The following is a 27,915-nucleotide window of genomic DNA, read 5'->3' on the forward strand; positions in this document are numbered from 1 at the left end:
ACTCAAATCATATACGTATGTATTGTTTGTTGTATACAAGTTATGATCCAGTTATGCAACTGACCATTAATTGTTTGTTTTTTTTCATATCACTGTGCATTTTGACACTTGAACTGAAAAAGGTTTACAGGAAATAAAGGCCACTAACTTTTTTTTATTTGCACAATTTATAGGCACATTTTTTAATGGTTGCAATTAAACTAGAATATAATAAAATTAAACACTTATGAGTTAAAAAAAATTGCTTTCAATTAGTGAACATTAAAACATATATCTTTATGCTTCAAAAAATCTCGGCTTAAAATATTTTATGGTAAAAAAAAAGTAATAAAAAATCAATATTTAATGAATTTTTCTCTGCAGATACAGACACTAAGACCATCAATTATATTCCAAAACTGTTACAAATATAGACCTTCCGGAGTTCCTTCTTTCTTCCTGTACAGCACACTCTCCTTAGACTTTCGGAAATCCTCATTTGTAACCTTCATCCTCCGCTCTCGCAAGGCCATTAGCCCAGCTTCTGTGCAGATGGCCTAGAAACCATACAAAATAATTTAAGAATTTTCTTCTTGGCTGTCTGTTAACTGAAACCTAGCTAGAAAGATAACTACCTACTTACTCTTTTGAGAGGAACTACCAATTACTGATATGTACACATTAAAGTTCCTACATATATTTAATAATAATGAATGGTAAATGTGTTAACATTCTCGTAAAATACAAGCAATGTGAAAGCCTCTGCTCAAATTCTGTAAGCAAAAAAGATACACCATCAAAACACATGAAACAGCAGCATGAAATAAATAATGCATCAGAAGAAGTGCAACTCCTTCTTGAAACTATAGTAGTGTCACAATTAGCTGAGTGAACTGCTGAAGTGGACAGAATAAGAAAATAGCTTTGGTTTTAAGTTGGCCCAATGGGATTACTTATAGGGGTAATATTTTTCCATATTTTCTTTGGTGTGGATACTTTCACGTCACATCATGATTTGCCGAACCAATGAATGGCATCTATATAAGTTTTAAACTATTTTAGACCTACATCATATTTAACTTTAGAATAAAACTGTTTAGTGTACATTCTTTTTAAACCCACCTTCTTGAAGTTTCTTCACACATACTGCAATTGCCTTACATATTCGCTTTGTACTGTTTATTAAAATATTTGTTTTTGCAGATCCTATTTTGATTACCATGAAAAATAATTAATATTTTCATTTTAATATTTCAACAAAATTTTATTTCAACATAATTATAGTAATTGTAGCAAAAATATTTCTTTAGGCTTCTATTTCTTACTATTCAAATTTGATATTAGTATTTGATAATAATTTGATATTTTTATTTGTATTTGATTCGAACTAAAAAAAAATTATCTTTCACAGGCCTAGTAATAGCACTTCAAGTTGGCCCAGATAATATAGAACCACTCCGTTAATTGAAAACCCGGTTAGTTGACTTTACTTCATTTCGTAATTGCAGAGGAATATATGGCAATGGAATAAAAAATATTGCCAAATCTAGTATGAACCTTTTAAAGTGAGTTAATATAGTACATATGTTAACTGAAAATATCATGCACAGTAATTCTAAATCAAACACTGCACTGAAATTGAACTTTGTATCTGAACTTGTTTTAGTCTAAATGTTAAAAAAAATTAACTGAAAAAAAGCAGAAATTAGGATTCCATATTGTTTGATAGTCTTATTTTATTTTTCTTGTCATTATGATTCATTTTATTGAAATAGACTAAAAAAAAGGGTTGGTCTATTAAATTGTTGTATCTTTTACGTTTGACTGCACCGGTGATGTATAACTATCATCTGATATAAAATGCCCTCAGCAGTACAATAGGACAGAGCTCACCTTTATGTCGGCCCCAGACAGGTCGTCCTTGGCCATGATGAGCTCTGCCAAGTTCACGTCCTCCGCAAGGGTCATGCGCGAGGTGTGGATGTTGAATATCCGTCGCTTCGTCTTCTCGTCAGGAAGAGGGAACTCAATCTTCCTGTCGATCCGACCGGGACGAATCAGGGCCGGATCCAAGGTCTCAATTCTGTTTGTTGCCATCACCACCTGAGGCACACAGGCAAAATAATCTGCTGAAGTACTGGCCCAAAGTGCACACGGCAAACACAAGTAAAAAAAAGAAAAAAAAAGAGACAACCTTGCATGCCTACAGTCTGCATGAAAAATATCTTTAAGCAGATAGGAAATGAAGTACAGTAAAACCTGTTCTTTATGAACACCTGTATAGCGAAATCCTGTTTACAACGAAATCACGTCTTGGTCCCGCCAAAATCCTATAGAAATACATGTGTTTTTACCCTCTTGTAACGAAATAATTATTACGTGTGATTTTACAGAACTCCTCTATTACGAATTAACGAAATAAATGGAACTGTACAAAATACACACAATTTTGCGGTGAAATACTTGAGTTCTGCTGAAATATTAACGTAACATAAACAATTGTGGACTGCCATCTTGCTCTGCATCATAGAACTATCCACACTACACATAAGAGAGCAGTACGTCGCCAAAGAAGCAGCCGAAACAAAGATGACCTGGTAAGTTCTGATACTGTATTTATGTCACAACTTAGCCGAAATACTGGTACGAGACAAACTTCACAAGATAAAATGAGTGGAGTCTTGGTAACTGTTTTATACATATTTTATAATTTCGGAAGTATTGTACAGTTGACGCGTATTTTTTAAACTAAAAATTTATTTCTGGGGATCGTAAATAATTAATTATTGGTATCAAGACATCAAGATCAACGTAAACATGAACATGTCACGGCAGCGAGAAAACTGGTGCATATACCAATAAATTGGTATTAGAACTAACCAAAACTGGTACACCGGAGGTGGAGCTTATATTTTTTTTCCGCTAAGCTCGCATCTATTGGCTGGCTGCTGATGAAAGGTCACGAGTCTGGGCGGAGCGTACAGCACATGCGGAACTCAGAGAACAGAGAGAGCCAGCCGGCGGCTACGTTGCGCCGTAATAACAGCTGATAGAGTACAATGACCTTTCTCTGCGCACGGCGCGCTAATGACGGTAAATTTTCATCAATTTGCGGCCCTTTTTTTAATTTTTTTTTTACTGTGGTGCAATGCGTATGTGTAATGTAGCCCGTATTTGTTCTGAACGCTGCAGAATGTGACTGTATTTTAATTAATTTTAACGTATTTCTTACTTTTCCCTTTATTTACACTTTCCCGCTATTTACACTGTCCCGCTTTTTACACTTTTTTACGTTGTCCCCATGAAAAGTGCAAATAACGGGTTTTGCTGTATATGTGTGTTGGATTTTATTGTTTTAGGCATCCTAATCAATTTTTTTACTGTACAATTGTACACAATTGTTCGTAAGAAACAACTGGACATTCAATTGCGTCCGGTTCTAACCACATACGAGGGTTAAGTGGAATTATCAGTACATACACGGAATTTTTTTTTAAACTATGGACAAGAAAAAGAGAAAAGCTATTTCTCTATCAACGAAGCTGGAAATTCTTCATGCAGTAGATCTGGGCGAAAGAAAAACCGATGTTGCAAAAAAATTTTCAATTCCGAACTCTACCTTGTCAACAATACAATACTTTCGCAGCGAAGTGATCTTGAAAGTAAGGGACTTGTACTTGGTGCCGAGAGAAAGAGACAGAGACACTGTAAAAACGATGATCTTGATAGGAAATTATTTGACTTTGTAATGGAATGTCGAGCAGCTAGCATACCTATCTCAGGATCTATCCTTCAAGAGAAGGCCAAATATGAGGCATTAAGAATGGGGATAGACAATTTCCAGGCATCGAATGGTTGGCTGCAAAGTTTCAAGGTTCGTTGGAACCTGAGTACTCTGAAAGCTGCTGGTGAGGAGGCAGCTGTTGATCCTGTGTCCAAGAAGAATGGCAGCCACAGTTGCGAAGACTTACCAAAGGATATGCATCGCGGGGCATTTTCAATGCGGATGAGGCGGGTGTTTTTTATAACCTCCTCCCGGACAAAACTCTTGCTCTGAAAGGAGAAGCATGCCATGGAGGGAAGCGAAGTAAAGAACGGTTCACAGTTCTGCTGTGCGCAAACTCTGATGGTTCAGAGAAATTAACACCAACTGTCATAGGAAAATTTGCCAAGCCTCGGTGTTTTAAAAATACCAAACATCTACCATGTACGTACAAACACAATTCCAAAGCATGGATGACATCATCTTTGTTCCGCGAGTGGATTTGTAGTTTTGATGCTCGCATGGGGGCACAAAACAGGCAAATTGTGTTGTTCTTGGATTGTTGTACAGCACACAAAATTGATGGACTTAAACTGCACAACATCAAAGTGGCTTTCTTTCCACCAAATTGTACATCCAAGCTGCAGCCCATGGACCAAGGGGTAATATCTCAGTTGAAAAGGCTCTACAGGCGCCAACTAGTCCAGTATCTCCAGTAATGGAGAATGGCAACACTTCTTTGAAATGGAATCTCCTGCAGGCCATGCAGCACCTCTGCCATAGTTGGCAGAATATTGAATCCACTGCTATTGCCAATTGCTTCCTCAAAGCAGGGTTCCACGATGACGAGCAACAACAGCTAAGTAACCCGCCATGTTGCACCGAAAATGAGTGGCTTGAAGTAACCAGGAACATTGATGTCCCGGCCACATTTGATGATTTTGTGAATGTGGATAGTGCTGTTCAGACATGCCCTCAGGATGAAGGCCCTAGTGCAGAAGAGCAAGATGTGTGTTTAACTGATGACACCACCGAAGAAGTCGACACTGAGGTTCTTAGGCCATCGAGGAAAGACATGAATTCGGCCTTGGATGTTTTGGAGAGATTATTTCTGACGTCTGATACAAGTAGTTCTGCATCAAATCTTAAAATGTTGCGAGAACTTGAGTGTGCTTTGACTAATGAGTTAAGCAACCGTACCAAGCAAGCATCTATTAAAGACTATTTTTCAAAGCAGTAATATTAATTGTTTAAATGTTTTTATTCTGTCCATGCTGTAGTTTAGGTATTTTTAAGTTAATGTACAATTGGCTGCAACTAGTTCTCTTGAGTGCTGCAACGACTGTCTGTACATACAATATGATTTCCTGCCCAGTTATTTTCATCTAGGTATGTAGTATGTACATTATATACAATTTGTTATTTCCTTAATAATACATGTCTTAATTTGCAATGTAATGCGAATAGTGTTAAAACATGACTCTTGATTCGGTGCAACGTTAAATATGCATTTGTTAATTTATGACATGCTTTTTTATAATTTTGGGTTTCACCTCTTTATAAAGAAACCTCTCTATTACAAACATAACAAAATCAAGTCCCCTCAGTTTTGTTATACACAGGTTTTACTGTAAAACTAAATTAAAAATTGAGTGGGACAGTAACACCAAAGCGTTAACAGTCAAATGTATGCAACAGCGATGTACCTATTGTATGATGAATAGTGATGTATCAATAAGTTCTCGATGGAACTGATCAAACCGGGACCAATGGCAGTACCTTGACGTCGCCCCTGGAGTCGAAGCCGTCCAGCTGGTTGAGCAGCTCCAGCATAGTCCTCTGGATCTCCCGCTCGCCGCCGGAGTTGGAGTCATAGCGCTTGGTGCCGACGGCGTCTATCTCGTCTATGAACACGATGGAAGGCGCGTGCTCCTCTGCCACGCGAAACAACTCTCGAACCAGCTTCGGTCCATCGCCCTGGCAGCGGACACACAAGTATCTCAATGAGCCATGCTTAGCAGTAAACACAAATACATCTCTTTATTTCAATGCTGTACTTTATCCAATACATATCATTCAGCTTTAATCAATTGTTTAGCAAACTCCTGAAAAATATTAGGGTCATCATGGACTGTCCCTGAATGGCTTTCTTTTTGTTTATTTTGCAAGGTCTACAGCTACCAGCTATCAAATATTTCAGCCTCAGTTCCAAAATAAATTTAGAATCATTTTTTAACTATCAACTGTTTACACACTGTTTACTAACTATAGCATCCATAGTATAAAAGTAATCTCCCAACCTTAAATGTTTAGTAATCAAGACAAGCTGGTGACCTTAAAACAACAGCACTCAACATGTTAAAAAAAATTGTAAAACACCACTCTTGATTTCAAGTATGACGTATTTCTTAACATTTGAGTTCTAAAATCATTAATGGTTTACGAGTAATGGTGTCCTACATCTACAGGCAAACTAAACTCGTAAAAATAGAATGTTATTTGGTGATGTAGTGATTCCGAATGCTGTCACAAAAACTGCTGGAGTGCAAGTTGATTGTTGAAGTACAATTTGCTGATAATGCCTTGACATCTAGCCAATGCCTTGACATCTAGGGATTGCAAAATTAACCACATATTGATATATCACGCCAGAAAAAAATTCAGAGGTAATATAGATAAATTGTGCAAGTAAAAAAAGGTGCAAAATTTTCCACATATTGATATATCATGCCAGAAGAAAAAATTCAGAGGTTATATATAGATAAATTGTGTAAGTAAAAACAATAGAAAAATTGTTACAAGAGGAAATAATTTAAGGCTCATTGAGCTAATTTTATGTCAGAAAATGTATGTTACATTTAGACTTCTTAAGTGTTATTATTTAGGTTTGTTTTGTGCTTGAATTTCCATAGTTTCATTCAGAAAGTAAAATCTGGAACTGAAATCAGAATTGAACATGTAATTGAGGGAAATTGTGCAATAGGAATCCAAGAAATGTGGAATTGATCCATCCCTAATGTTTAGTTTTTGTTTTATGAAAGAAGAGACAGTATGATGGGACACAAATGTTCTAAATACATTGAAATGAAATGTGTTATATAGATAATGAATGAAAAAAGTTTAATGCATTGATAAGTTATTAAATAGGTAAGTGAGATCATCCTCGATAAATGGATTTAAAAAAAAAAATAAAAGAATATACTGTATTGATTTAAAAAGATTTATCTGCAATACATTATAAGTAAGCCTGTGCGAATATCAGTTTTTTAGTTCGAATCGAATTTGAATACGAATACCAAATTATTCTCGAATTCGAATACGAATACCAAATTATTCTCGAATACGAATATTGAGTTCGAATAATTGGAATGAGAATTGAAATCCCATAAAACATGTTATATCACATCACATTACAATATGATAACAGGTACATATTTACTGATACAATGTATGTAGAATCAAAAAACTGACAGTACTTAAAATTTTAAGGTTCTCCAATTTTATAATTATTTCGTATTAAAAAGAGTCTTGTCACATCACTACATATTAGCTAGTTTAAATTTTTGAAGAGAAACACAAGCTGCTCTACATTTTCGGGGAGTAGACTCTCTTTTCTACACGTCACAATGTTGCCAGCTGTTGAGAAAAGTCTCTCACTGCACACATGTGTGGCAGGTATAGGCAAGTACAGACCTGCCAACATTCAAATTTAAATAATCATGAGGTCCTCGATAAAAATTTTCAGGCCCATAAATACACGTTAGATATAAAAAACAACAAATGAGAATCTTTAAATTTAAGTGACATACCTGTACATATGTTACATGGACTCTGCTTCAAAATTTATTTCAACAAATTATAGGTTGCAGATTTAATTTAGTTGAACATAATTTAGCGCAGTCGTGTAGTGATCATGCAGGGCCGCAACTAAAAACGATGTAAAATAACATTCTGCTCGTGTAACACTATTATCACTGTTCACAGCAAAATTATTTTTTTTATTGGAAGCAATACACTTCACATGTTAGTTGTGTTTTTTTGTAGTGACATGTTTCACAATGTCTCCTCTTCCACTATGCGAGATAGAAAAATCAGCACGGCACACGCTACAAAACGCAAAATTGCTCCCTTTACGTGACTCGAGTATTGATGGAAACTCGTTACTGTAAGCTTTCGTAAAACTTGTTTTGTAACTTTTACAAACAAAATCTTGGGGCCCCAAAAAATCGTGAGGAAACACTATTTTGGCGTGAGGGCGTGAGATGGACCTTAAAATCGTGAGCCTCACACCAAAATCGTGAGAGTTGGCAGGTCTGCAAGTACTTTCTTGCTACCACAGCTGTGTTTCGGAAACAAGTGCGCCCCTTCTCTGACCAGAAACTGAAAGGATTTTTATTCTTTGGGATTAAGGGTGCTGCCAGATATTCGTTTACTTCTCCTTGGATAGTTTCTTCGTAGCTTGCAAGCGTAGACTGAGCTGCTGTTGAAGGTTTCACGTAGGCCCACAGAGATGACTTCTTAATAGGCATTTCACTTGTAGCCTCACTTGTCTCAGTTATAGTTTCAGCTACTGTGTTCAGCTTACATAGCTTACATACCTTCCTGCACAAATTTTCAACCCATATTTTTTTTAATTTTCATCCTCAATTAGTGAATCTCTGAACCGTGGATCTACCATCATAGAAAACACATTTACTTCACAATCTTGGTACACCATGTAACGTGATCGCAAGCTAAGTAAGTTTTTGGCAAGAGTTTTTTTTTGATGCGCGGGACAGGATAATTGCCTGAGCTGTCACTACGCGAGGAATTTGGGAAGGGTGGGAAGGGTATGATGTGGGGGGGGGGCAGGGGGGGGGTGGTGGTGGTGGTGGTGGTTGCCGCCTGCATCCGGTCGTTTACTGTGTATTATCCTATTGAAAAACATTGACGTAGCATGTTAGGCTTTTGGAGTCTTTGCTGTGAGTATGCGGCCAAATGTTTTCCACATGGTCTGTACAATTTTCTTTCTCTTCGCCGTCACGTTCGGAACGAAATTACAGTGCCGACAAACCATGTTTCACCCTCAAATATGAAAACTGTCACCTATAACATCCCGGATTTCACAGACACGTATTTACCTTTATCAGTATGTTGACAGTTCAAATCTATTTTAAACGACCTGACATTCTTCTACATAAAATACGTTAGTCCCCGAATTACTGTGTTCAAACTGGCTTTACGTGGCCAGATGTAGTGGAATAACTCCACATACATAACTCTAAAACATTACGAAAATCCCGCGGAACTTTTGCCCCCGCCCAACAAGAGAAACCTCCGTGATCCCGAAATGTTTCCCGGTTTCAGTGATCCCACTCAGCCTTTTTCGTAAATGACTGAATATTCGTTTTTTCGAAGTGTTAGTATTCGAAATCGAATCTAATACGAATAATAAACTATTCGTTTTGATATTCGAAAATTCGAATATTCGCACAGGCCTAATTATAAGTTAATGTTTGAAAATAATTTACTAAAATAAATTTGAACTGCAACATAAACACAATTATTTCAAGTAACTTTACAGTATCCTTGGTAAGTAATTTGGATACAAGGGAACTGCAATCCAATAAACTTTTTTTTTTCTCAACTCAATTTTTGTAAAGCATGGAAAGAAATTTGTATCATCCCAACACTAAAAATTATGACTGGTTACCATTAAATAATACAATTATATTTACACATTCGAAGAACAAGTCAGTACCAAGTATTTTTGGATAAGCTCCGAGCCGACGACACGCAGAAAGGTGGCAGAGGTTTGGTTGGCGACTGCTTTGGCAAGCAGAGTTTTCCCTGTTCCCGGTGGACCGTACAAGATCACCCCCTTCGGAGGCTTGATTCCCATCTCCTCGTAGTACTCGGGGTGCGTGAGAGGTAGCTCCACGGACTCCTTTATCTCTTGGATCTGGGTATCCAGACCTGAAAATACAAATAAACAGCAACTCTCCTTAAAAAAAATAATCCTTCCAGCAAAATTGTTCACACAAATTACCTACAGTTACATGTATTTAGCACAATCATGGACATACCTTCACAAATTAGTAAATACTAAGGTTTTTTTAAGGAGCCATTCAAGAATCTTAATGACTAGATGAGCATGAGTATAATATACCTATTTTTCACCCATAATTCACTATACGTAAAAGTATTTTTATCAGAAAATTAAACTTATGAAAATTCCTTGACTTCACCATTTACAAACAAAATGCAGGAACAAAAAGTTTTTTTGTCGTTATACATAAACACAGTGAAACACTTCGGATTTGCATGTGAGAACTGTGCTCACTGCCAGAATCCAATACAAAATAATTAAAAAAATTACGCAACACACTATGGTTTTATGCGACTGGAATAAAACATTTATTAAGGAGTTTTACATGACCCATAATAAAATTATAAGTCATTTGAGGGCCCTTAAGCAAAATAAATAACACTAAGAAGTAAGAACTTTTAAAGGATATTAAGGAGGCATACACATGACAATGATCTTTCTTCTTTATAAGTAACAAACACATTAGTCAAACACTTGACTAGATTGTAGGCTTTTGTGGCCAGAGTCATTGACTACTTCTTGGCCTCATTTCAGAAACCAACAAATAGTTAGTCAAATATTTTAATATGAACTAGGTATACTGAATTACTTACAACAGAAAACATTTAGTCCTGTTTCCTGTATTGATCTATCAACTCTGTCCATGCATCACAGGCTTCTTTCATGTACATAGGTCGATAGAAGATTGAAATTTTCAAAGATTATGTGACCCAAAGCTAAATATTGGTTCCGCAAACCATGCAAAATCAGAATCAAGAAAAATGTTTTTGCATCCAAACTGAAGGGGCAGTGGGTACGGTACACCTAAGTAACATAAGAGGTTTTGTTAATTATAACTTATGAGTGGTAGGTCTAGATTGCCTATTTTAAACTTTTTCCCTTGGATTAATTTGAAAACTGCAATAGCTAGGGAACAAAAAAATCATTACTGATATTACATAGAACAAACATGATCCTTACACAATATACCTGTACTAAATTTATTCAACCCTCAAAAACCGAGTTTTTGATAACCTCCTCAGCAATAAAAACGGGCGAACCCTTAACAATAATGGTGTACTACACTTGCAGGGAAAGTATAAATAGCACAGGAATTTAGCTATTATTCAGTTTGGTTCAGGAATTAGCACTACAAGTAAACTATCAGCACAATAAATCTTTATAAGGCCACAGTAAATTACCACTAATATGTGCCAGTACTGACATGGTCTGGATGAGGAACGTTGGGGGTGACCAGACGACGGACATGACAAAGTGAAATAAGCTAGTCCTGTAAGTTTTTGTGCAAACAGATGGGTGGGGGAAGAAGGCTTGAAGGTGTGCAGTACAGGTGGTCAAGGTCAAATGGTACAAATGGTACGTAAAACCTTCCAAGTAAACCCAGTGGGGTTGGTAAACTTGGAAACTTATGAAAATCAAGGAATTACATAACAATAAATTCCACCTTTAAGTAAATAGAAATTGTTTTAAGTCTCTCTTTGCATTAACATAAACATGTTTTCTCAGGAAAAGTAAGGACTTAAAGAAGAATTTTATCTCAGAATCAATTGAATTTACAAGAATCTCACATCTGAAACAGTTAGCAAATTAAGAGTAAATGTATGATAAGTAGGGCCACGATTATATGGTGAATCGCGAAATCGCGAAATTTTCCGCGAATTTAAATGGAAAATGCTAAAAAAGCGATTTTTAAGAAAAACCGCTAAATAACACCGAAATTACACAATACAAGTCTCACTGCAAACCACTTCTTCACAACACCGCGCTGCCATTTTAACTATCATTGTAAACAACATAGAGTTGAGTACGCCAAAAAGTTATACTAAGATAAACGGCTACTAGTGTCATGCCAAAGAGTTTCGCTAAGCAAGATACTTCTCACGTAAGGCCGAATCACAGCGTTTTCTGCTTCTGCACTGGATTGCACTCATTGTTCACTGGTTGAATTTCTTCTCTCTTCCAGTGCCTTCGTATCTATGCTCAGTATTGTGGCATCTGTGACGTAATTATTGTTGACGTTTTTGTTTGGTTATGAATACAACATAGTAGCAAAAGTGAGGCGTTAAATATTATTTGCTGTGAAAATTACCAACACATTGTTAGGGATTGTAGGCTTATGTACACAAAACGTTATGTAAAGCATCTCGGCAAACAAAATAAATATGCCGAAGAATAAATCAACCGCTGTTTCTCGTGCAAGCGAATTTAAAAGTGAAGGATTTTTTGTTAATGATGGAAAAATATTGATGTGCAAATACTGTGATTGCCGCTTGGAACATGAGCATAAAGACACATTAAACAAGCACATAGTGAGTGAAAAACACAAAAATTCTAAAGAAAAACAATCTGCTTCAAAACGGCAACTCAGTATTTTAGAAGCAGGACCAGTGCTTAAACGTGCTAAAGAAGAAAAGGAATACTTTGTACTGGAAACAGTAGAAGCATTTTTAGGAGCTGGCATAGCTATTGAAACACTGAACAATTTTAAGTTGAAGGAATGGATGGGGAAACATGTATTTGGTGCAGGGGACTTGCCAACAGCTGATTGGATGAGAAAGAAATACATACCCCTGCTACGAGAAAGGAAAGAGGCACAAATTACACAGAAGCTGAATGGTCAGGATGTTGTCATTCTTGCTGACGAAACAACTGACAAAAGTAACAATTGTATTTTCAACATTTTGTTTAAACCACTTGTGCCAGGGGCTCAGCAGTGTGTTCTTCTAGGAGCTTCTTGTGTACTTGAGTCTGCTAATGCTGCTTTCTGTTCTAGAGCAGTCATTGACATTTGCTCAAAATATGACGTCAAGGATGTAAACATAGTGGCATATGTAACAGATGGTGCACGTTATATGACCAAATCTGCTGCAACACTACGAGGGATATTTGGTGAACATGTCTACCATGTACAATGTTGGGCACACAAAATAAATATTGTAGGCCAAATATGGCAGAATAATTTGGAAGAACTGAACCTTTTTGTGTGTAAAGTCAAGAATGCATTCCAAAACACACGAAAGAGAAGACATGCCTACCTTGACTTTCTACGGAACAAGCATGGGGAAGACAGTGGTTTAGTGAAGTTATTTCCCATGCCTGTCATTACACGGTGGAACACTTGGTTCGAGTCTGTATCTTACCTGGCCATCCACTTTGATGACATCATTGATTTTTTTGACGAACTCAGTGATGACAATGCTGGGATTAAATTCATTAAGGATTTGGGAGCACAAGAAGCACAGAGTACTAAAGCACAGTGCCTATTTGTGGCTGAGAGCTGTGCTAACTTTGTAGACTTTATCAACTGGTTGGAAGGCAGCTCATATCCTTGTGCTCATCATCTGTCATCCAGACTAAACAAATTGCAGTCTGTAATTGAGGTGCTGACAAAAGGTATATTGCCAGAATCAGTTGACAACATTTTGTCAACAATGAGAACTGTACATACTGCAGAACTGAAAGAGAAGTTCAAGCATACAGTAAATTTGAGTCTGCTGAAACTTAATGAACTGATCACTTGTGATCCTTCTCGGCATCTTTTTACAAATATTGGAGCACTTTTTGACCCTCAGAATATGGGAAACATTAATGTGGAAGATAAAGAATTCTTACAGCACACCCAGACCCTACCTTTCATCAAGCAGGTACCAAAGCTTACTCTGGCAGGCGGATATGTAGCCCTGAAAAAAATAGTCGCTGAAGAACAACAAAAACCACACGTGAACCACATCGACGTGATGGAGATTTTGTGTCGAATGAAAGCAGATTACTCAGAATTTGCAACAGCAGCCTTGAAGTTGCTCTGGATACCAACCTCAAATGTCGATTCTGAACGGTCTTTTTCAAAATACTCTTTAATTGTTAGTGACAGAAGAAGATCGCTGAAGCCAGAAAATGCAGAACTTTTAACAATGGTAGCATTTTCGTAATTTTTGTGTAAAAGTGTGCATAGTAAAACTTTCTGCAGTTTCTTATTTTAATGTGTCATCCAAAAAAATGGAACTGTGATGACCTGATGAGCGATGGTACTTTTTAAGAGAAAATGTTTAACCAGAACATTAAAATGTTGATTACATGTGATTCTAAACAACACAATAGGCCCAACTGCTATTTTTTATGTCACAATCGTGAAATATATTTTGTAAGTACCATGAATATCTTAAAAAACCCATATTTTTTTAAAAGACGAAATAACGACGAAATGTGTGGTTTTAAATGACGAAATCAGGTTCAAAATAAAACCATATAATCTTGGCTCTAATGATAAGTTATCTCTCCTGTGTGCAAAATTTAATTTTATTATTATTTTTATAGTTTAAAATGTTGTCTCACCTCCTATATCAGCATAGGTTTCTTGAGGCGCTTTCTCAAGCTTCATAACAGTGACCATAGGATCAGTGTCATCTGAAAGAACTCCAACAACAGCGTGAACCTAAAATAAGAAGCACAATTAAATAAATGTCTCGTCCCATAATCTGCATGGCAGATAAATACACATTATAGCAATCAAAAAGTTTATGTAACACTTTGTGAGTTCTTAACATAAAAACTTAACTGCTTTTTCACTAAAAGCGGATTTTTCACACAAGACATAATTCACAGCAGTGCATCCCTGATTATGTAATTGATAGGTCAAAATAGTAAATGACACTGCAAAAATTATATATAACCTTTGAAAACTATAAGAGTACATAAATGGAAAAATTTCTCAAAGCACACAAAACATGAGTAATACTCTCAACATAATAATATACTTTAAAAGTGTGAGTTTATATTATGTGACTATAACCAGACTACTGAAGAACTTCTGCAATTTACTGTTGCAGTCAATCTAGATTAATTTTAATGCCTTAAACACTTTCTAAATACTGAGGTGGAAAGAAAACCTTGAAAAGATTTTTTGTTAGTTTCCCAGCATGTTTTCAAATCATTCTGCAAGATGGCATTGTGATACTTCAAATTTTATCAAATGGTTTAAGTTAGGTATAAATATGTGTAAATGTAAAATAGGTTGATTGTTATAGGTTAGCAACATTTAAAATACTGTAAAATAATTGGAAATTACCAATTTAAAATGTAGCTAACAATCTTGGCAACAAACAAGTACATTTGATATTAGTTAAAAATTTTATTTCTAGTACATTATTTCAATTTTGACCCTTGAAACCTAGATTTGGATTCGAGGGGTGGATTTGAGGCACTTTTTGAGATTTGGATTCCAGAAATTTGGGATCTGACCCATCACTAAATTTAATTAAGAGGTTCCACAAACAAATTGAAGAAATTTCCATCGATATTAATATTAACTTATCCTTCACAATATCTTATTTATCTGTCACAATATAACTTTACAAAACTAATATTCCTTATCAGGACCAAAAGTGCTGTTGACTCATATAAGACATCAGCTCAGTTACCCAAAGATTGCTTAGCCTACAAAAGAAAGCTGTTGCGTCGTCTACAGCGACACAGCTCTCACCTTGTGGTTGAGGAGCACCGAGCAGCCCGGCTCGAGCTGGTCCTTGTCCACGAAGGACAGAATACTGACGTAGTGCTCGCTGCCCACCGAGGTCGACACGATGGCGTGGTTGTCGTCGATTATCTCCTCGAGCGTCCCCACCGACATGGGCGTCCCACGCAGGTCGTCCACCTTCGACCTCTCCTCCTGCACCCCGCGTGAGAAACACACCGTGCAAATATGCTAGGGCTCGGCTAGATTTGAAATTTTTTTTAAGTTTTACCTGTTCATTAAAGTATGGTGAGTATATTATTTATTTATTTATTTATTTATTTATTAATGTTGCAACATGCCCACCAACAGCCGAGGGCTTTAGCGGTGGGCACGACACATTATTATTAGAGACAAGATTTTAAGGTTTTATATTAGGTCAATTTTGCTTTGAAAATGGGAGATGTCAGTGTTACTGTTTCTGTTTTCATTAATTTTCCTTAATTCATAAAAATAACATTTTATTCAACAAATATGAATGTAAATATTTCTCAATACCTATTTCAACAAAATACTCACATTTTGACTGATACATGATGCAATTTTAGGATAAATTAATTTGAAATAAGCATGTATACAAATACACAAATACTCAAAAAAAAATTAAAATAAAGTGGCCAATTTTTATGCCTTTGAAAAATGTACCAACAATATTATGTAAAACGAGTTACCAATCAGAGATGCCGGCTCAGACAAAATGAAATTCATTTCATGAAATTAATTTAGTTTATACTTTTTCATACCAACTTCATGCTTAATAATTTACAATCATAGAATTTTCTAAATAAAAGATTACACGTTTATGATTTGATTCAAGTTTGTTAACATTGTTGGTTGATTTCATGATTTTAGTTGCATTTTAGTGCTTCGGTGTTATATGGTGTATTAACATCCTTTTCGGTGTTATTTCGGTTTTATCGCAATCCACCATGACGTAATCATATCCTTCATTATTACTGAATTCACAAAAAAAAAATTATACAAAAAAAATTGTATATACACTTTCCTGTAGTTTCTCCTCAAATATTCATTAATGAATACCTTAATTAGTTATTCTTCACACCTCATCTTTATCTGTATAAATATATTTTATTTGCTTTACAACATAAGTTTACAAAAACCTAAATTTCTCATGAGACAACAGATCTTTATTTAAAATCATCAATGCAATAGATGAAATAATGTATAAACATAGACATTGCTTATATGTTACATCATGTTTTGAACATAGATGACATACACACAAAGCTCTCTTTTCTGTTACCTTTTTCTCATAAACTATACAAGATATCTTTCTTTCTTTAGAGTATACTAAATTTATTTAGTACATTTAATAAGTTATCAATCTTTTGTAAAAAAAATAATAATAAATATTGGTTTTTCAAAATGCTGTAGTGTCAGCAGTCGAATACTACAAAATTACCTCAATCTTTTCCTCTTGAGGCTTCAGTCTTTCCTGATTACGGATGAATTCTTCTTCCATTAGCAAGTAGTCTTTTATGCGCTCCAGTTTCAGTAAGCGAAGCCTGCATCTTGTATGTGGGGTCACTGAAATGATTAAATGTGGTACAATAATATGTAATTATTTAAACTTGTCTGCTGCTAACATGGCATTTCCAAAGCATGCTAATTACTATCTATACCGTACATTATCACTGCACTAAGCATTAACGATGCTTTATGTATTGCTTAACAGTCATCTTTCATTTTCTAAGTATCATACAAATCAAGTATGTTATAAACATTATACTTGTTTTTGAAACCCTAGAAAACCTAACAAAGTAGTGGAGGTAGATACCTAACATAAATACTATATATATAATTAACAAAGCGGTTCTCAAAGTTGGAGAACATATTGTAGTAGGACAATATAAGACACTCATGCCTTATAACATGGTAAAAACTGGAGACACCTGACCGCAGCGATCCTAGCGGCTCAGCTTGAAGAACACCTGTGAAATTCCAATCCTAGTATATTACAATGGGCAATCTTAGCACAGATTTTCTCTTATTTGAAAAATTGTTGTTGTAGGGAAATGATTTACACTATACATTTCTGTTAAAACCATCTATTCATAACCAAAACATGTTTTTGCACTCAACAAATATATATTGATTTTAAGATCAAGAAAAATTACTTAACTTCAAAAACGACAACAAAAGGACACAGATCATACAACTTTTAACAATGAATCATTCTTAAAATCAGAACTGAATTTTTGTAAATTCTTTAGTTCGTAAATTACTCCTTGAAACATTATAAAATAGTTAATTTCCTAGAATATGTGCTTATCTGAAAAAAAAGGAAAACTCTGAAAATTTAAAATTGAAAATGGTATTTTTTACTACTACTGTCCTAATAAATACAGCTAAGTACATATTTGTAATCTTGCTAACTTAAACCAACCAACCAATCATATACAACAATTTACAGCATATATTAAATGTAGCTAACCTAACCTAATCAATTGTTCGAAAGAATGAACTACTGGTGAACTACTGGTAAACTACTGGTAAAATATCGCAACGCTATTTAGCAGCCATCAAAGAGAATGAGAGAAACTCAAAAATACCATTTTCAGAATTTTGTTTTATTTTTTTAGAAGAGCACCTATTTTAAAAAATTACCATATAACATTTTGGAAGAAAAAAAAAACCTTTTTAAAAAAAGTATCAATAAAAAATAGAACAAAAATTTAAAAACATTGCATGTTGCAGAAATTATCAGTACTCAGTGGTGTAATTTAGATTTGATTCCATAAAGGTTGTAGACATTTTTTCCACAATAATATCACAGTAATATTACTAGTATTTTAAACATCAGCTGTGCTAAATTTCATCTAGAAGTACCTAAATTCCACTTTAAGGGGTAGAAAAGTATATGAGGGTGGTTTTTAAATATCTTATGTTGTCATTACGAAAAGTAAAAAAAAATATAAATAACAGGAATCAAACCTCAGTACCTCAACTAGTAGTCATGCACTAGAATGCACTGCATAATGTGTCTCCTGTTTTTTGAATACTTTCCTATAGTGTCCTACAAAAATATTTGGTTGCAGTTTTAAAAAGAACAACTAATTAATGGTTCACAAAATAATGCATCCTTCTGATGATACCTTCATGAATAATGTTACTTGTATGAACTTACATAAAGTTTTTAATGTAATATAAAATATAAAATTACTAAAATTAAATAAAGATAAATGCTGACCAAACATTACTAATCTCAGTTTTCAAAATTTTACGACAGACAAAATCTGAGAGAGCTCCCCACTTAAAACCCACGGGTGTGTCTTTCCCCAAAAATTATCTCCGATTTCTCTAATGACTTCGCCGACAACCTGGTGTAATCCCCAATTTAAAAAATGAATCTTCATTGACATTTCAACAGCTTTTACATCAGACACTGTCAGTACTTGTACATGCCAGCAGAACCACAAACGGGACCAGTGGGGTAACGTTCAGTGCAAGTCTACCTTGAGGCAACTTCATCGCAGCATCGGGCCCCTTGGTCCTCCGTTTCTTCTTCCCCACTCGAGTGGGGATGGGGGGCTCGTACTTCTTCTTCTTGTCCTTGTCATCTCTCTTCTCCCCTCCCGAACTACCTCCACCCGACTGGTTCTGACCCTGTTCACGACACGGAAAAACTTCACTACTACACCGACGTAGTACCCTTCTACAGTTAATACAAATAATCAAATACGTCATAAAAAAATTTCCTTTGTTATTTCAATACACCTATCTTAAAAAATTCACACTGTTTAGATATGGCAATGTCATACCATTTATTCGATAACACTATGTCCACTGAAAATATACATATATTAATAACCATTCAAAAGAAAAACAAGTACTGAATCTAGTAAGTTAAAAATGCCTGTATATTGGTTTTTGGAACAAACTAAACACAAAGATTAATCAAAATAGTTTTTAACAAATGAAACCTGGGTTAATTTAGGTTATTCATGCATTAATTTTTTTGTAGAACCAACAAAAAAAACTGTCCTCAAAAATAATGTGCTATCCAACTTATCTAAACTAATAACAAAACTGTTCAAGGCAACAAGTCTGTACACTGGATGAAATGATGAAAAACAAATTGCAATTACATTATTGAGAACAAAAAAAAATTGTTTTTAAAATTTTTGTCTGTTTGTTAGAGCATCAATCGTAAAATACTGAATGGATTTAGAGGAAGTTTTTTTTAATGAAAAGCTATTTGGCTAACTTAGAAACTAAACTATTGACATGGAGCGGCCTAACTGTCCTTATGCTAAGCGGGGGTTCACGTCGATACATGTACTGAGATTAATTTGTGGGCGCCACCGTGCAAGGGGCACAGACCCGGGAGAGACTCTTTTTCAGGACCGTGACGTCGCCCATGTGAGGCGTGATTTTAACCCCCCTAAAGCCAATCCTAGTACTCGCTACTGGTCCGCTCTCAGCATCGGGTACGCTCTTCACCTATGCAGTGGGCTCTTACGGCATCCCATACGCCGTCACACTCAGGATGTTGAAATAAACAAATACAAATAAAATCGTATGCCCTGGTTTATTAGAGTCTGGTGAGAAGAGTGATTACTTAGTTACACCACCAGAACTTATTTTAAGCATGGGGTGAGAGTATTTTAGAATGCATTTAGAAAAACTATACGGTAGTAAGAAAAAATAGGAAGGTGAAATAAAATGGATTATAAGGTTATGTCCAAATTTGCCTGAAGTATATACGAATACGTACTTGACCCAGGAAGACATCATGAAGGATGTCCAAATCAGAAAAGACGTTTACAGGTATGTGACTAATGCAGTGTCCAAATTAAAGTATGTAGTTGTGTACTTGCATACTTCACTTGCCCTTGTGGCATATTTGACGAATTTGGACGTGTTCAATATCTAGCTGTCCCAAACGCTTTAGTAACCCCAAGAGAAAGTGAAGTCTGCAGAATAACATGCACGTAGCTGTGTAGCCCACTTAAATTTGGACACAGACTAAGGCACGGTATCAACTGGGCAATAAAATGGGCTCTAATGATCTCCCTCATGAATTCCCACTGTTTCATTTCGACAGAGATAAACTAAAAGCTATAGCACAGAAATCGAAAGCTCCTTTAATAAATGAAGTTCCATTGGATCTCTAACGGTTGAGTTTAATTTACAACTGAAGTTAACCTAATGTGTGCCTATGTGGAGTGTATTAAAGAAGTCTTATTTCAGAGCAATCATTACATATATAGTTATTTCAGCAATATTCGATTCTGATTATGACTACGTAACATATTTTACCAGTGTTAAAGCAGATAACCTACCATGTTATTAATTTTTCTCCTCCAGGGCAGGTTAAAAAATATTTTCTAGGTGACAGATTGGCTTTACAAACATTTTTATAGATTATCTTATGCACTAAATTAAATTTAAATATGCAAGCAATAAAAGGTAAATTCACAATTGAAAACTAACATAACTAGCCTTACCATAGTCACTTATTTGTATTCTTTAGTTGAAGATTTCAATTAAAAAAAAATTAATAAATACAGCAGATCATCCCAGTAACACCAACTTCAAAACGAAAACGAAGTTGATTTAATATACAAGCAGAAAATCTCAATCATATTAAATTATTGTCGCCAAAATTTTGCTTTGCAATAGAAAAGTGATACGTTTTTCTGTCTAGTCAGCATCAATAATGTATACTTAAAAAGTAAACAACGGGAATAAGATTATTTCCAAACATAACAGAAATAACACAACTCTTACTTTACATTATGGAATACGCTCCAAACCATAGAGTAAATAAAGTACTAGCTCTAAACCATGGAGGTAAGAAGTTCATGCTCTAAACGTTCACTGCAGGTTGGTTACACAGAGAAAGATAAAAGAGTCGCAGTGACTACAATCGTAGTGCCACAGCAATATTCTTGGAGCTAGCGCTAGCATCCCTTGTGTACTTCCGAGACACAAGTGTAATTGTCGTATATATTTTTAACTCCTTGAGATTGTTTGTGAAGAAGGAATGTTGTTGGCGGGAAAGGGAGATGTTTAATTAAAATACACAGTTAAAATACATGTTTTGAAAAATAATGGATGATAAAGTTGAAAAGTTATTGAAACTTGGGAAATCCCCCGAAGAGTTGCAAAAATTTATTAGTAAACTTGATGCCAAAACGGTAGATATATTATTTTTTAAATATAACCTAGAAGCTATGTTTAATCAATTAGCCAATTAGTGGCATGTCATACGTTTATTTGTAGTAAGGTGTTTAGTCTATTATCGGTAATTCAAGAGAATTGCAAAAGTTTTATTAGTATACTCGATGCCCAAATTGTAATATAACCCAGAAACTATAGTGTCATGTCATACAATTATTTACAGTTGGGCCTTTTGACTGTTATTGGTAATTTTAAGAGTATCATTTCCGTAAAAAAATAATATGAAGTTTTAAAATTATTTTTTACTGCGGCCTTGACCTATGGGTAGTAAGGGACCATCCGAAAATTTGTCTGGTGTGATATGGAAAACCCTGGAAAACTAAAATCAGAATTGCAGGTTCAGAATAGAATCCAGGTGCCCTGAAATGTCAGCTCATTTTCTGATCACTAAGTCACTTTGCTTCATTGAGATATATTGCTGATATGGTACAAGAGTATATATTTGATGGCTTACAAAGTTAAATTTTTTACTTAGTTATTGATAATTATTACTAAAATTCATCTTGATTGGAAATGAAAAGTATAGGTATAAAATGGCTGCATGTTGTGTGGTCATGTTATCTCGCTGCTAGTTTACGTGTATGATGGAACAAGTTATGTACAGTGTAAAAGATATTGAAGTGCTGGGGAGAATTTAAACTGATTTTTTCATGGTAAAAGTGGGTAAATATGTAGAGTAGCGGTATTTGCGAAAAAAAATGTTAAAAATCTGAAAATACTTTTATTATATGCTCTTTCACTTCCTCTTTTCATTAAACCCGGCGGAGATAAGAAATTCTAAATACTTTAGGAGATATCGCCATTCTTATTTTGCAATACAAGACCTGTGCTACCATTCGACCGTTGCCATTTTTTTTATTTTGCCGTGTGTTCGTGAATGCCTAATTAATTAAAATGGTCGATTAGGTCAGGTCAATTACAGCGTACATTAAAAATAATATTAATTAATTTGAATGGTTGTTTAGTTTTAAAGTATTTATAATGTTACTGACCTGACCAAACAAACCAAGACAAAGGATGAACAGTAGGAACTCCCATATTTTTTTTTATACTTATTGTGCAACAATATCCAAATAACAAATAAAACATTAAAATTTGAAACGTTAAAAACTCACCTAAGCTAGAGGCGTGTACAATTCCTTTGCCATTAGTAGAAAATGATGTAGTCATTCACCTACGTCGCGAAAAAAAAAAAAATTAATACTCGTAAATAAGAAACAGCCGCATGAATGCACAGGTATTGTGATGAAAATTAAAAAATTCGATATCTCCTAAAGTATTTGGAATTTCTTATCCCCGCCAGGTTTAATGAAAAGAGGTAGTTAAAGAGCATAGAATAAAAGTATTTTCAGAATTTTAAATTTTTTTTTAACAAATATCGCCCAACTATGAAAATTAAAAAATTTGATATCTCCTAAAGTATTTGGAATTTCTTATCTCCGCCGGGTTTAATGAAAAGAGGAAGTGAAATAGCATGTAATAAAAGTATTTTCGGATTTTTAACATTTTATTTTTTTCGGAAATACCGCTACTCTACATATTTACCAAAAAATTAAGTTAACTAACAGCCTTATTATTTTTTTCAGTTGTGTGGTATAGTTGGGTCATCACTTTATGCCAGACATATCTGCGATGTACTGCGATATATTTTTGCTGGGCTTTCTTCATCTGAATCATGCCAGGCAAAACGGTACAAGGTAAGCAATGTGTTAGAACATATTTGTGTTTGTTATGTTTATGAGGGTAATAGTTAATTATTTTGTATCCAGTTTATAACAAAAGTTTGCAATTTATATTTTCACAGTAAAATGTTTATTGTTTATACTACAGTTTTGCATTATGAACAAAATTGTACTACAAACAAACTGCTTAATTAATTTTAATACTTTACGTTCAAATCAATTGGATACATTAAACGAACAATTGCTCCCATGGACTCCCGTGTTCACCTATCACGTTTACATCAAAGCTTTATAATGCATATCTTAAAATTCGAATTTATTTTGACATTTTTTATTGTTTCCAATAATGAATACATTCAACTGCTTAATTAATTTTAATTTTTTACATTGAAATAAATTAAATTAAATATGTTGCACAGAACAATTGCTTACAAAAACAATTTTCATCAATGTTTTATACCTATTTTCAAAATCAAATATATTTTGTTAATTATTCAGCTTTGCACCACAAACACAACCATTTCCTTTTATTATTTTAACATTTTATTCTAAATTACAACGGGATACGGTACGCAGTAAGGAACAATGACCCTTATCGCTGGCTCGGGCCAAGGGTTTGGTTAACCATCTTCTGTTGCCATTGCAGATCACCTCTTTCTCAGTATTAGAATGTATAAAGCTGGCTCATGCCTGAAAGGAATTTTTTTTTGTAATTAAAAATGTTTTTTTAGAGATGATCAAACGCATATTTTTGGTCCTTAGTAATGATAGTATTTTATATTGGTCTGGTACTAAATGTTAAACATCTTGTAAGGGGTTTGAAATTATATCCTTGAAAGTAAGATACTTTGTAATGAGGTGAAACTGTACTGTCAGCTGAGTTCACCCTTTATGTCAGTTACTAAGATAACTTGTCGTACATCTGTAGGATGTTGCAGGCTTCTCCGGAGGCTTAATCTATAATTGACCAGTTTTATGACCACTGTGATCACGTTATCTGGTTTAGTATAAATGGACTGGGAGCAAGCCCTCCTCCAAGCTTTCACTGTCGTGTCGAAGGGGCCACAGTGTGGTTGAATGGTCAGATCTCTCGCCTTCCCACCGAGGTGCACCGGGTTCCATTCCCGGCATTGTCGAACCTAGATAATTTGCAAGTGGGAAACATGGCGGTCTGTCTTTGTCCTGAACTGGTGAGTGTTCTCGCTATTCTTGCTCCACCCCCTCCCTCCCCTAATTCGTTCCTTCGATGCTCCAGTCTCATCTCATCACCCTTTATTGCCTCTAATTAATCCTTTGTTAATGAGCTGCTAAGTCTTAAGGGCCCCGCCTACCTTTTACAAATACAGTGTACAGAGCTTCAGGAAAAACTACGCAATTTTGAAAACTGCATAAGATATCTGATTGCGGGTCTGTCTATGAAAAGTATTTAAGAATATGCTGAGGGTGGGCGAGTAGTTGTGTTTCTGTATTTTTTTGAAGAGTGAAAATGTCTAAAAAATGTGTTTTCAGAATAATTGTTAGGCAGGAAACTTCCGGTACAGATTTTTGAAAGCACTCGAAGGACTTGCTGTATATTTTTATCTTCATTTATTCGCCAAATGTTATAGTCACCTCTCAATATCATAGTTGCCCTAGGCACGACTAGAAACTGTACTAACAAGGCGACACTGTGCTAGAAACACCAGCTAGTGTCGCACTTATCATCTTGCCTCATTAAGACAAATACATTCCTGACTAGGGGGCCCATTAATACATTCACTAATATATGCATCCATTCAATCATTCATTCATTCATATATTCATCCATTCATTCATCCAACCATTAATTTATTAATTCATTCATTCATTTCAGAGCCACTCCACCACAAGCTGGCTAGGTCCAACAGCTGTAATTTTTGAAAGCTATAAATAATTTTTTTTGGCACATTATTGTTATTTAAGTTTTTGCTTTATGTTTTTAAAATTTAAATAAATTAGCTTGTTAACTTTACATATTAGGACAATACATGTTGTTATTCTCAGGTGATTGAAAAACTACTGAATGAACTGAGAAAGGATGGGGAAAAGTGTTACAAGGAGAACGACATATTTGTGATTGTGAACATACAGCTACAGAAAATGGACAGCAAGTATTTGGTCAACCTCACGGAATACTGTATCGAGTGGGCCCAGAACGGATCTCCTGCAAGAACTGGGTATTTATTTATTTATTTTTTTGCACACATCCAAACTAAAGTCCAATTCTTCCCACACTTTGGTTAACAAGTCCAGAGTGATGAAAGTAATAGCCTCTTCAATACTGTGTCTTAACTCTGGCAAATCATTAGTTAGCGGCGGAATGTAGACACATACTTTTATAAAGCCTCGAAGGAATAAAAAATACATGGCGTTATGATAGGTAAATGTGGAGGCCAACGTAAAAGAGCTTTGTCATTGGACCATCAGCAGATGTTTTTGCCACAGGGGGATCACAATTAAACATTAAACAAAATGCACGCTGAATTGAAAGTACAGATTCACTCGCAGTAAATTGCAGAACACAAAATGCAAGTGAAAAAACAACAAAACAGTGTTTATCTAAAACTGTTTGAATTATTCTTTAATTGTGACCTTGAACCAACGCTCTGCAATGCTTATGTTGATTCTATTAAAATTTATAAGTTGGACATTATTTTATGAACATACTGTGTATTGAGGGAAACTCAAAAATATTTTCCTTTAATTTCATAAAAAAAATGCTGAGGTGATAAAATAAATGCTGCTACAGCAGATAAAAAGTAGCCTACTATTTAACATACTGTAAAACTAATAAAAGTACAATCTTACAATTCTGCTTATTGGAATGTATTAGGCGATGGTTTTTGTAGTGTGGAATACATGAGTGACAAGTTAAATGGCAGTTTCGCAGGTTATATTAAGTGCAGACATGTTTGTTCAATCCCGCAGGTGTGGTCTGACTTGTGTGACGGTTTCAGTGTGAACGTGACTCATAAGACATGGTGGATAGTTTGAATGGATGATGTAACGAGATGCAGTTAACTTAGTGTATTTCATCATAGAACTTACATTAGGGAGGAGTCCAATTCAAATCCCTGTCCAAACATCCTGATCCCGGTTTTCCATGTTTTTGATGATGGATTCCATCCCTAATTTCCTTCCATTGTGTTTTTCTAATATATAGTTAAAGAATAGCTGATAAATTTATTTTACTCCAAATAATGGCAGGAAACTTGTCTTGGACAATGATATCAATGGCTTACAAAAAAAAATCATGGCTTTTTTTTTCAAGCTTGTGGACACACTTAGCATGCCCAAAATTCTTGGTGTTATGACCTTGTATAACCAAATAGAAAAATAATTCACAAACATTCAGGTTGTGATATAACTAAAAGAATTGGATGTTCAGTGTTTGTGTGACGAGCCACCGACGTGAGCCATGTACCTGCGGGGCGTGTGCAGCTGGAAGCTGCTGCTGCCGAACCTGCTGAACCTCCTGGCCAGGAAGACCTCGGTGGAGTGCGAGGACGGAGACACCAAGTCAGGGGCGGCCTACTTGTCGGACACGGTCAGGTCGCTGAGCGCCGTCCAGTGGAGGCCGGCCGTGCTCACGGATCTCGCCATCGTCTTCTGGTGAGTGCTTTTCTATTCAAAATCAACCTCGCTGTAGCGGCGATAGCGATAGGGACTGGGGGTTTCGGGTTTAATGCCCGGCTAAGCCATGGGGGGGCTTCAAGTTTTTTTTTTTTTTTTTTTCCTTGGCTTGTGGTTTCTTGCAGTTTTAAAGCTGAATATTGCATTGACTTTTAGATTGACTTTACTGCATTTTTTTCTTTTTTTAATTTAATTTAATTTTGAAAAATGCTGCGATTGGGCACAAGCCCGGTGGCAAGCATTCGCCCTTCTTTCTTTTCACCACTCTTCTCCTAAATTGAGCCACACTCCTTGCCATCACCAACTCCTTATCCAACACATTACATGTTCCCATCGTTCTCACTACCATCAAGTTTTTTCCTCGCTTTGTTCTCTGTCTCTCCTTAAAAAAACTTTCTTAGGGTTTTCTTTCTAGGCTTTCCCCTCGCAACTGTTTACACCAGCTCTCCCCATCTTCCAATTCCGTTCCATACTTGATACACCCTATCTAGTCTCTCCATCTGCTTTCTGTCCTTTAGGCTCTCCGACCCATTTTCCTTTATCAGCTCTGTTGGTCTATTAAAATACTCTTACTTTTCATTGCTGTCAATCAGGGTTGGCTGATTTAAACCACAATGGTTTAAATCTAGTGGTTTTTATAAAAAAAAAAATAAAATTTTTTTAAATAATGTATTTTCAAATAGAATATTTTAATAAATTTTAATGAAAGGTCTAATTCCACTCTAATAACAATAGTTTGCTCATTAATTTATTGGAACAAATTTATATACTATTCTATTGAAAATATTATCATTTCAATTATCTGAATAATTTGTAAATTATACCCAGCTAAATACTCCTCTAAAATTAAATTAATTAGTGAATTGTAGTCCAAGTGTAAAAAAAAGAGGAAATAGAATAATTTTTTTTTTAATTTTTTTCCTGTGGGGAATCCTTGACTACTGTAAATCCCCATTCTGTGGGAAATACCCATTCTATGGAGAATGCTCTTCCTGTGGGGAAATACCCTTTCTGTGGTTAAGTCCCAGTCAGATGT

At 35.3% G+C, this 27,915-nt stretch overlaps 2 protein-coding genes across 3 annotated transcripts in view; one reads left to right on the forward strand and one right to left on the reverse strand.

Annotated features, from left to right (window-relative positions):
• Positions 1 to 328: 328 nt before the first annotated feature.
• On the reverse strand, positions 329 to 21,132 carry LOC134530209 (26S proteasome regulatory subunit 4). 2 transcript variants are annotated; one of them, XM_063364875.1, is made up of 9 exons: positions 20,811 to 21,132; positions 18,816 to 18,966; positions 16,763 to 16,887; positions 15,310 to 15,495; positions 14,163 to 14,262; positions 9,483 to 9,697; positions 5,522 to 5,719; positions 1,873 to 2,082; positions 329 to 536 (listed from the first exon to the last, which is right to left on the reverse strand). In XM_063364875.1, exons 1-9 carry the CDS (start codon positions 20,811 to 20,813, stop codon positions 402 to 404), a joined length of 1,323 nt encoding a protein of 440 aa, XP_063220945.1. In that variant the 5' UTR covers positions 20,814 to 21,132; the 3' UTR covers positions 329 to 401. The 2 variants fall into 2 exon arrangements, with proteins under 2 accessions (XP_063220945.1, XP_063220946.1); XM_063364876.1 differs by having other exon boundaries at positions 20,646 to 20,866.
• Positions 21,133 to 21,201: 69 nt separating this feature from the next.
• The window catches only part of LOC134530208 (Fanconi anemia group I protein homolog), a 48,672-nt gene continuing 41,958 nt past the window's right edge, over positions 21,202 to 27,915 (forward strand). The window contains exons 1-4 of the mRNA XM_063364874.1: positions 21,202 to 21,503; positions 23,133 to 23,243; positions 25,251 to 25,423; positions 26,688 to 26,858. Of these exons, the coding sequence (XP_063220944.1) occupies positions 21,417 to 21,503; positions 23,133 to 23,243; positions 25,251 to 25,423; positions 26,688 to 26,858 (542 nt within the window). The 5' untranslated portion in view covers positions 21,202 to 21,416. The remainder of the gene's footprint in view (positions 21,504 to 23,132; positions 23,244 to 25,250; positions 25,424 to 26,687; positions 26,859 to 27,915) is intronic.

This window comes from Bacillus rossius, chromosome 3 (assembly GCF_032445375.1).
Source record: "Bacillus rossius redtenbacheri isolate Brsri chromosome 3, Brsri_v3, whole genome shotgun sequence".
In the NCBI taxonomy this organism is placed as follows: domain Eukaryota; kingdom Metazoa; phylum Arthropoda; class Insecta; order Phasmatodea; family Bacillidae; genus Bacillus; species Bacillus rossius.